Source organism: Xenopus laevis, chromosome 2L (genome assembly GCF_017654675.1).
Source record: "Xenopus laevis strain J_2021 chromosome 2L, Xenopus_laevis_v10.1, whole genome shotgun sequence".
In the NCBI taxonomy this organism is placed as follows: domain Eukaryota; kingdom Metazoa; phylum Chordata; class Amphibia; order Anura; family Pipidae; genus Xenopus; species Xenopus laevis.
Window position 1 is genome coordinate 97,625,569 of NC_054373.1, and position 10,241 is coordinate 97,635,809.

Below are 10,241 nucleotides of genomic sequence, written 5' to 3' on the forward strand. Positions count from 1 at the left end.
TCAGAAGAAAACTGCAAATAATTAAAAAACTAAAAAAAAAAAATAATGAAGACCAATTGTAAAGTTACTTAGAACTGGCCATTCTATAACATACTAAAAGTTAACTTAAAGGTGAATAACCCCTTTAATTGGGCTCACGGCATTTAAAACACTACATGTGGGGAACCTACATATCCACTGGCAATAGGAGCCACAGCACCATCCAAAAGAGTAATGTAAAAAGCCTTTACTGGTAACATAGCTTGAATCTCAAACAACTAACATTTCAGGCCCAAATTGGATGGTGCTGTGACTCCTATTGCCAGTATATAAGTATATAAGCCAGTTGAAGTGGACAATGCTTCATGTGCACCTGGTGATTGTTTCCTCTTGTGAAGAGTTTGGCGAGTGCTGACCAATTGCAATTTTAAACCTACATAACCACACAAACACTATTTTCATTCATATAGATGGAAATGTATTTTGGGCATTTCATCTGCCATCAGCTATGCAGCTATTTGCTTAGGGTGTCCTTAAAAGAACAGTTCAGTGTAAAAATAAAAACTGGGTAAATAGATAGGCTGGGCAAAATAAAAAAATGTTACTTATATAGTTAGTTAGGCATAAATGTAATGTATAAAGGCTGGAGTGACTGGATGTGTAACATAATAGCCAGAACACTACTTCCTGCTTTTCAGCTCTATAACTCTGAATTAGTCAGTGACTATAAGGGTTAGTCCACACGAGAAGATTCTGGGGACTAATCGTCACTTCTTCTGGGTGTCAATCTCCCCGAACTGCCTTCGGGAAGACACGCAAAGGCAGTTCGGGGACGCCCAGAAGAGGCGATTAGTCGCCATGTGATTAAATCTCCCCAAATTTCCTTGTGTGGACTAACCCTAAGTGGGTCCCACATAAGACATATCTGTTCAGAGAGTTTGCAATTAATCCTCAGCATTCCCCCCTCAAGTCACTGATTGGTTATTGCCTGGTAACCAGGGTAACTAGTCAGTGGAAGCCAAGAGAGCTAAGTAGTGTTCTGGCTATTATGTTAGAAATCCAGTCACTCCAGCCTTTATACATTATATTTTTGGCTAACTAACTATATGAGAAACATTTTTTATTTTGCACAGCCTATCTATTTACCCAGTTTTTATTTTCACACTGAACAATTCCCTTAATAGATTGATATTGGTGAGTGCAGAGAATCTCATTTGTTTTTGAATGTATGAATTTGAATTGAATGCGATCACGCCCTTATTGCACCCTAACTGTGGAATTTGAATATGTTTAGCGTGATCACGCCCTTTGCAATTAGATTATACAAGAGCAGCAGTGGCCAATTCCTTGTAGCTCCCATCATTCACAGCTTTCTTTCAGGTGATCCCAAGGTGCCAATAAAAAGGTCCACTGTTGCGAGAGTTTTAATCTTTGAAAAACAAGTTGGAGGTAAGACTTTGTTCCTAACAGTTAAACCAGTGCCACCCATCATGGGGTGGGGATTGACGACAAATAACCCGGAAACGTCAAGGCAAAACACGACGGCGAATTAGAACGCACGTGGAACGCGGAAGTAAGGTAAACGCGGCAGTAAGGTAAACGCGGCACATTGTTGCGGACTCAAGTTCTTGCGACAATGGAGGAGGATTGCAAAGCGAGGGATGGTTGGCGGAAGAGTTTATTGTCTTGGCTGCCGCACATACAACTTACTCCTGGGGTTGTTCTGACCGTGTTGATTTCTCTAGTAGTTTCGGCTCCAGCACTAATCAAAGGGGATAAGAGCGATGATGTGGGACCACGGTTCGATTTAGAGCCTGGCTTGCCGGGATCCTCAACAGGTATTTGCTTTGGCTTAAGTAGTTCTATGCGTTGCTACAAAATGTTGTGCGTTACAATACACGCGGTGTGTGCAGTCATAACTGATTCCCAGGAGGAGTGCCGTGACACGAGGCCTTATTTCGGCTACACTCGTGTTCTATTCTTTTAAAGTGGGATTTCCTGCCTAACATCATTTTGTGTTTCTCTTCATAAGGAAGAAACTCGTATGTTAGGGCTTCAGAAACAGATAAACAAATGTTACTTTCAGAATACAGGTATTCCTTTAAAAGCACCAATGCAGCTTTTAGAAACCTTCCAGTCTTTCATTATGCAAAAAGCAACTTTTGGATGGAGGCCCCTTTAAGAGTTAACACAAGAACTAAATAAGATAGCTGATTTTTTATTTTTAGGGGTTCAACATGTTGGTCCTCCTTGGTTCCTAACTTTTTAGTTCTGAAACTACTAAACCCATCACAGTGCAGTGAATTAGTTTTTGCCTGAAGTCTCTTCCTGATTTGCCTTCATGTTCCCCTCTCTCCGTCCATTGTTTTAGAGCACTTTGTGGGCCTGACCCACAATTCAGAAATGAGAACCTGGAGAGCCCCGCCAGAGCTTCAGATTTATGTTAAGTTGTTCTTTCCCTTAATTTAGGGGATTCCTAAATGGCACTCTCAAGTTTCTAAAAGTGGTGCAATGTTAATTCAACACCAAAGTGTACATTGAAAAGTACTTTTTTTACTCTTACTGTTTTGCCATAGCTTTTGTGAAAAAGCTATAGTAGGGTCATGTGCATAGAGGCAACTGCCTATAGCACTATTACATTTATGTATTATGAGCCTACATTAGCATCTATTCACTGGGTAGCATTTACTTTTATTCTCATTTAAGAAACCGCACACACATTATTTATATGCAGTATGTTCAAATACACCACTGTATCAACGTTTCGGGGGTTAAATCCCCCTGAAATGTTGCTACAGTGGTGTATTTGAAATAAATTTGAACACACTGCATGTAAATAGTGTGTGTATCCTTAAACGAGATTGCTGTTGCTGAGGGACCTTGCCGGGTCAACAGATGACCAGCACCACCATTGCAGTGAGGTAAATGGCGGAAGTGCGGTGGCTCAATCAAGACTTAGCATTTACTTGTGCAAAAGCAAACATTATTTTTTTTTGCTGAACCTGGGCAATTGGGGTACCAATTATTACGTATGTGTCGTATACCTCTTGGTACCTATAGGAAAGAATAGGTGAAAGTTAGAACTTTAGTGATCAAACAAGATTGTTTTGCTATGTAGGTTTGTACAGGGCGAGTATGCCCCCTCTTTCAGTATTAGTGCAGGGAACAGTTCTTGTGCTGAATACTCTATGCCTGTTTAAATTATGAAATATTTATAGCTTGTTGTTTTTTTGCATTAAACAGAAAAAAAATTAAACTAAAAATATGCACCATTCCAGCTTCCAGGTTCATACAAGTGACCAGTCCACTGAGATGCCTTCTACATACTATATATATAACCCTCTACCTTCTCACAGACTGTTAGGCTGTGAGATAAGGAGCAACATATGATAGTTGCTTCTAAGTGGATTGGTAATTTATTTTAACCAGACTCTTAAGAACCAATTGGTTTATTATGATCCGGACCGTTTCAGTATTTGTCTTCTTTAGTCCAAGAAATAACAAGCATGTTAAAAAAAAAAAAAAAAGTAGTTGGTTTATTTAGCACAAGCCCTATTCATGTTTTAAATATTTATTTGTGTAGTCTCCAACAGAAATATAAAACCAAAATACATCACAAGCCCTATTCATTAAATGTTTTGTTTGGAAAGGGTGAGGCCTGAATCTCCACAGGTAGTCCAATGTTCAGTGTATGACTCCGTCTGAAGCATGCCTTCTGCAAGTTTGTTGCAAAGTAAAACTAACTTTGTTGCTAAGTTGCATAGAGTATCTAAACTGAATGACATTCAGACTTAAAGAAGTGTTGTATAATTGCAAATGCTTTCAGCAGTGATGAGTAAGATTAGTCTGACCTGGTATTGCTAGATTTGCATCAGCTTTGACCAGGAAGTGATCACTTAATCTTCTCTCTGAGCTGACCATGTCATTTGAGCTTGTGTCCTACAACACAATAGTTGCATTATATCATGCATTGTGCTGGCAGATATGAAAAAAGCTATGAATGCATTTAGATTTGTACTTAGCAAAACATTATTTGAGTGTGATGATGCTTTCTGGGAAAACCATGGTGGCCCATCTGCTAGCTGCTTTCCATTCTGAAATATAGGGAAACTTCCTGCATGGCATTTCTTGCCTAAAAGGCGGAGGTTTATTTTGAGTCCTTTTTAGGCTACTAAATGCATTACACAGTGCATGTTTCATTAACCTGTGCCTGTTATTTAACACACTCCTGATCTGTGCCCCATTGTGCTTATTCTGAACCCAAGGCAGACACCTAACTTTCCTAACCCCCTGCTCAACACACAATGTACATACAGCTTTGAACTGAACAATTTAAAAAATGATTGTATTTCTGTAAGCAGCGATCTGTATTTATTTTTTAAACCCATCAGCCACATTCAGATGTAAAGTGGTAGCCCCTATGCGGACTGTCAGCCTAGAGAAGGCTTTATTTGCTAGTACATTGGGTTTTTATGCATCCAAAACTTGCCTCCAAGTCAGAAATCCAAAAATAAGCACCTGCTTTGAGGCCACTGGCAGCAACATCCAATGGGTTGGTGAGCATGTTGCTCTAAAGCCGGCATTTTGTAGCCCATGTCACAACTCTGGACACTCTGAATTGCACCCTATTAATTACACTGATGCATGTATGGGTTATACAGTTTTTTCCAAACACTTGTCTGCAAGAGTTGTCTGTCAACAATTGCCTGACATGCCACTTCACCTGCTGGTCCTGGCAATTAATATTGAGATCATTAGAAGGTGGTTCAGAGCGTTTTGCTCCCACCTACAGCAATATTTATTACCACAACATCAAGCTGCCTATAATCCTGCTGTTCATAGCCATAGCATCAAGTGGGGTTTGCAGCCCTTTTAGATACCAATCCTTGTCTAATCAAAGCCTTAACTCACCTATTTAATCTTTTGCTCTCAACTGGACTGTTTCCTTCTCAACTAAAACATACTCTTGTCACCCCCATTCTGAAAAAACCCTCTCTTGATCCCTCCAATCTTGACAACCTCCGACCTATCTCTCTGCTACCTTTCATCTCTAAACTACTTGAGCGCCTAGTCTACAACCAACTTACCTCATTCCTCTCTGACAATAACCTGCTGGACCCCTTACAATCTGGTTTTAAGCCACAACACTCCACGGAAACTGCCCTGACTCGACTAACTAATGACCTCTTAACTGCTAAAGCCAACAATCATTTCTCACTACTAATACTGCTTGATCTCTCAGCCGCATTTGACACTGTAGATCACCCTCTCCTCCTCCAGTCCCTCCAGTCGCTTGGCCTTCGTGACACAGCCCTGTCCTGGTTCTCTTCTTACATCACCAATCGTTCCTTCAGTGTCTCCCACAATGGAGTATCATCTTCTCCCCTACCTCTTTCTGTTGGAGTTCCTCAAGGCTCTGTCCTGGGACCATTGCTATTCTCCCTCTATACTTCCTCCCTTGGCAAATTAATAAATTCGTATGGTTTCACTACCACCTCTATGCTGACGATACTCAGATCTATCTCTCATCTCCCGATCTCAACCCAGAACTCCTAACTCGCGTCTCCTCCTGCCTGTCCGCTATCTCTACCTGGATGTCGCAACGCTACCTTAAATTAAACCTCTCTAAAACTGAAATGGTTCTCTTTCCTCCAACTAACACCAGTAGCATCCCCGAAGTATCCATCATAGTTAACAATTCCACTATCACCCCCTCTCCCCAGGCCCGGTGCCTTGGGGTTATCCTAGATTCTGCCCTGTCATTCACTCCTCATATCCAGTCACTTATTAAATCATGTCACTTCCACCTAAGGAACATATCCAAAATACGATCATTTATCACCCAAGACGCTGCCAAAATTCTTATTCACTCTCTCATCATATCGCGTCTAGACTACTATAACTCTCTTTTAATTGGCCTCCCCCTCCAGAGACTGTCACCTCTCCAGTCCATAATGAACACTGCTGCGAGGCTCATACACCTCAGCAACCGCTCCTCCTCTGCCTCGCCATTCTGTCAATCCCTGCACTGGCTTCCGTTACCTTTCAGAATCAAATTCAAATTAATGACACTGACTTTCAAAGCACTTCACAACTCTGCTCCACCCTACATCTCTGAACTCATCTCTATATACTCACCCACTCGCTTACTACGCTCCTCTACTGACCTGCTACTCAACTATTCTCTCAACTCTTCTCTCATTACCTCCTCACATGCTCGCATTCAAGACTTTGCAAGGGCTGCACCCCTCCTCTGGAATGCTCTTCCACGGTCTGTCCGACTTTCTCCCAACCTTTCTGCTTTCAAAAAATCTCTGAAAACGCACTTTTTTTCGAGAAGCCTACCCTCACTCTGCTTAACTACCAAATGCAACACCACATACAATACCACATTTCTCACCCACTTAATTCGATCTTGCCCACACCTTGTGTATTACTCTCTTCCCTTTAGACTGTATGCCTATGCATAGGGCCTTCCTCACCTTTTTGTACCTGTATTGATTGTGATGTTTGTTACTCCATATATTCTATATATGTTTACTTTACAGTGCTACGCAATATGTTGGCGCTATATAAATACATGTTAATAATAATAATAATAATAATAATAATAATAATAATAGCTTTTGGTGGCCAAGGGTCCTTTAGTCTGTGATGAATGCAGCTGGGTTGATCGCCTCCATCCCAAATCATGGTATATGCAATGAGGGGTCATTTTTATTTTTCCAATGATGGAATCACTTGGGTTTTAACTTAAACTGTATTTGCAGTGTACAGATTGTTCATCTACATCTATTTCCATGAGGACTTTTCATCTTTGGTGTGCAGCTTCCTGATGATTTGGTTCTTTGGAGGAGGCTTTGAGGAAAATGTCGGCACAGCAAAGTTTTGCCTTCTCACACCTGTCTTCGCAGTCTCTTCAGGACTTCTCTACTTGGCAATCCTGGCCACAGGTCTCAGTTGGCAAGCAAAGGTGACAGTCCAAGGCTTCACAAGTGTGTCATTTGCCATGTTAAGTGTATTCACCACTCGCTCCTGCTTCAGACGCATGCTGTTCTTTGGATTCATGGTACCAACTAAAGTGCTGCCTCTGTTATTTCTGGTCCTGGCGTTATTTCTTCCTCATGCTCCGTTTCTCAGCAATGTTTGTGGAATTCTAGTTGGCATTGCTTGTATCCTTTTAATCACCACCCTTCTACCTCAGAGCACCATTGCGGTCAAAAAGCCTAAACTACCGTTGGATATTGCTTTTAATAGTAGTTACAAACACTTACAAATAACTACATTTACAAATAACTTAAAACCACTGACATTTTTAATTACTTCATATTGAAAACAGCTTAGCTTGACATGCTTTTTTAGTTCTTGGGTGCTAGACTCGTTTAATATTTGATCAGTCAACTGCAGATAAAATATAGCAAGACACCTGTTAATTGCAATGGGTTACTGCCTTGGGTAGATTTTCCCAGTTTGTTGGAGCCCAGGAGTCTTTTATGACAATTCAGTTTGAGCTTTGACTTGAACTCAGATGGAATGAGTGGCTGCTTATGTCTTGGTCTGCCAGAATCGATAATGTCCCGTATAGATCAGACGTTTCTATTCAGGTTACTTAGACGCATTCCAGTTTGGACTTATGTGCCTGGGTCTTCTGCTGAGAGGAATGCTGCCCAAACAAGGAAGTAAGTACTTTCGCTATTAATGGGCTGTGTTTCCAGTAGGATTCAGTCTTTAAAAAGGCGTTTAATATTTGCATAAAAAAAAAACACGCCACAAAATAGTTTCTGTGCATGTGGAGTTTACACGCACAATTCCATACCATCTTGAACTTTTTTCCCTCTCTGGATTTAATCCTTAATGCCAAAGCTCTTACCCTGAGCAGAGTTAATATTTCATCGCCACAGCACTCCGTCTTCTTTCAGCAGTATTATCACTGTTCCTCTGTAAAAGAGCAGCTGCTATGTGTCAGACTAATGCAGCAAGACCTTTACCTCAAAGTACAAGATCTGGTAAAATACCTTCTGAATTTCAACTTCCTCTAACCACTACCTCATTGGCTAATAACTGAGGTTTGTAAACTGTGGGTCTGGGTCCAAAAGTAAGCCCTCATGCTGGTATTAGTGATGTGACCCCCTTATCCGTTTTTTGAATACCTTTAACAGAAATCAGCTTGTTGGCAGCAGTGGATGATCCCAAATGTGTTTTGTAGAGCTATAGGACCCTCCTAGAATAGCCAGTAACAAATGAGCTTTTTTTTTTTTTTTTTTTTTTTTTTTTTTTTAAGTGTGATAAAGTGGGGTCAAATGTAATTTGTCAATCTAAACACCTATGATTAATGGAACACCAGGCATTTTCTATTACAGAAAAGATACCCCTGTCATCACTCAATGCAGACTGCCATTAAACTAGCGTAAAAGTACAGTGCACAGTCACTGTGCATATAACTGAATTCACATTTTTGGGCCTGTATGAGTGAGATCAGGTTGCCATTGGCATTTGCGGGTACATGCATATTGTAGTGTGCCATTTGCCTTTAAGATGAAACCTGTCTTATGCAAGTTTGTTTGTTAGTTTTATGTTGCTTGAACATCACAAAAAACAACTATTTTCTCTTGTTTTGCTTTACGTTTAGAAAACAAAGCAAATGGTCTTGTGCCATGGGGTTTAATAATTTTTATTAGACCGATATAACCATCTGTATTGTGGTATTTAATATTCTTCACAGTATTTATTTGCCTTTCCCTATAGGATAAATCCACCACCAGGATCCTACCCCACACAGCAGTATTACACTCCTCCTCAAGGACTCCATGATGCCTATTCACCATATCACAATCAGAAACCTACTGGAATTTGGCCCCCATCTAAGACACCTGCAGGCACCTCGGCATATTCTACAGCCTGCCCTCCAGGGGCAGGTTATCAAAAGCATATGTGCTCAGGAGGACATTCTCATTTAGACATTTCCACATCTATGACTGTAGGTGGTGTCAACATTCCATCTGGGAATGATTTACAGCAAGTACATACACAGTAGAATAAAGAGTCCATTACCTGCTGACAACAGATTGGATTTTCAGAAGTCAACAGTCCAGCACTATTCCATGTAATAGTATAGAAACATTATGTATCATTGAGTCATAAATTACTTTTGCCTCTTGCTTGTGGTACCTGATCACACATACTCGTGTGCCTATCTGCTGCTACAAACCAGTTCAAGCCTTAATATTGCATGCTGTTAAATTTCATAGGAGTAATTCAAAGGTTATCATTGGATCACAATACTCATTTGCACTCTGCGTAAATATGTTGGCTAGCAGACCGTTTATTTTGCACTGAGCCAAGCTCAAAATATGCTCCCCTTATTTGAAGGGGCATTTTATATATTCCATGTATCAGCAAAAAAAGTGCGTGTGTGATATACGCATACATACACTTTTTTTTTTTATTATGGGGCAGATTTATTAAGGGTCGAATTGAAATTCAAATTTTTTTATGGTTAAAACTGTCATTTGAATTGAATAATCTGAACTCGAGAACTGAATTTCGAGATTTATCAAACCTTGCCTGCTGCGAAAAGGTCAATCAATGAAATATGACCTTGGAGCTTATAGTTGCTCAGATTTGTGAATGCACCAGAGACCATTCGATCATATGCCCTGACAATTTATAATAAAGGGATTCTGTCACAATAAAATGTTTGTTTCCAAAACGCATCAGTTAATAGTACTGCTCGAGCCGGATTCTGCACTGAAATATATTTTCCTAAAATCAGAAATGCGGCTCGACATGTTCATTTCCCATGTGCCGTCAGTCATGTGACTTGTGTTCTGATAAACTTCAGTCATTCTTTACTGCGGCACTGCAAGTTGTAGTGCTATTTCCCACCTCCCTTTCCCCTAGCAGATGAACACTGTGAAGGTAACCGCTCCCTGGTAGATATGAGAATAGCATTAAAGAGGTGGTTCACCTTCAAACAACTAGTTGTTTTCAGATAGATCACCAGAAATAACGACTTTTTCCAATAACTTTCTATTTTCTACGTGTGACCGCTTTTCTAATATCAAACTGTCATTTTTCACCTTCTAAAGCAGCTCTGGAGGGGGGTCGCCAACCTTGTAAACTGTTCTAAATTGATACATTTAGTTGATACTTTATCTTTCTGAGCAGACTCTCTGGGTTTCATTACAGGCAGCTGTTAGCATTGATTAAATTGATAAAATAGTTGCTAATACTCCAGAGATGCTGCTGAGAAATGTAACAAC

General features: G+C 40.3%; 1 protein-coding gene and 1 non-coding gene across 3 annotated transcripts; both read left to right on the forward strand.

The window, feature by feature from the left end:
- The first annotated feature begins 1,250 nt into the window (after positions 1-1,250).
- rhbdd2.L (rhomboid domain containing 2 L homeolog) lies at positions 1,251-9,943 on the forward strand. Of its 2 annotated transcripts, none has more exons than XM_018246862.2 (4): positions 1,251-1,428; positions 6,750-7,151; positions 7,508-7,658; positions 8,725-9,943. In XM_018246862.2, exons 1-4 carry the CDS (start codon positions 1,266-1,268, stop codon positions 9,011-9,013), a joined length of 1,005 nt encoding a protein of 334 aa, XP_018102351.1. In that variant the 5' UTR covers positions 1,251-1,265; the 3' UTR covers positions 9,014-9,943. The 2 variants fall into 2 exon arrangements, with proteins under 2 accessions (XP_018102351.1, XP_018102350.1); XM_018246861.2 differs by having other exon boundaries at positions 1,334-1,817.
- Positions 3,804-3,895, forward strand: LOC121400244. Its single transcript, XR_005965652.1, has one exon. It is a non-coding gene; the product is annotated as a Z30 small nucleolar RNA (small nucleolar RNA).
- Positions 9,944-10,241: the final 298 nt, after the last annotated feature.

Bases quoted from the DNA above. Each gene is read 5' to 3' on its own strand.
- rhbdd2.L (XM_018246861.2), top strand. From the start codon at position 1,616: ATGGAGGAGGATTGCAAAGCGAGGGATGGTTGGCGGAAGAGTTTATTG. The intron at 7,152-7,507 runs GTATCCTTTTAA...ACTTGAACTCAG, and splicing joins AATTCTAGTTGGCATTGCTT to ATGGAATGAGTGGCTGCTTA. The intron at 7,659-8,724 runs GTAAGTACTTTC...CTTTCCCTATAG, and splicing joins AATGCTGCCCAAACAAGGAA to GATAAATCCACCACCAGGAT.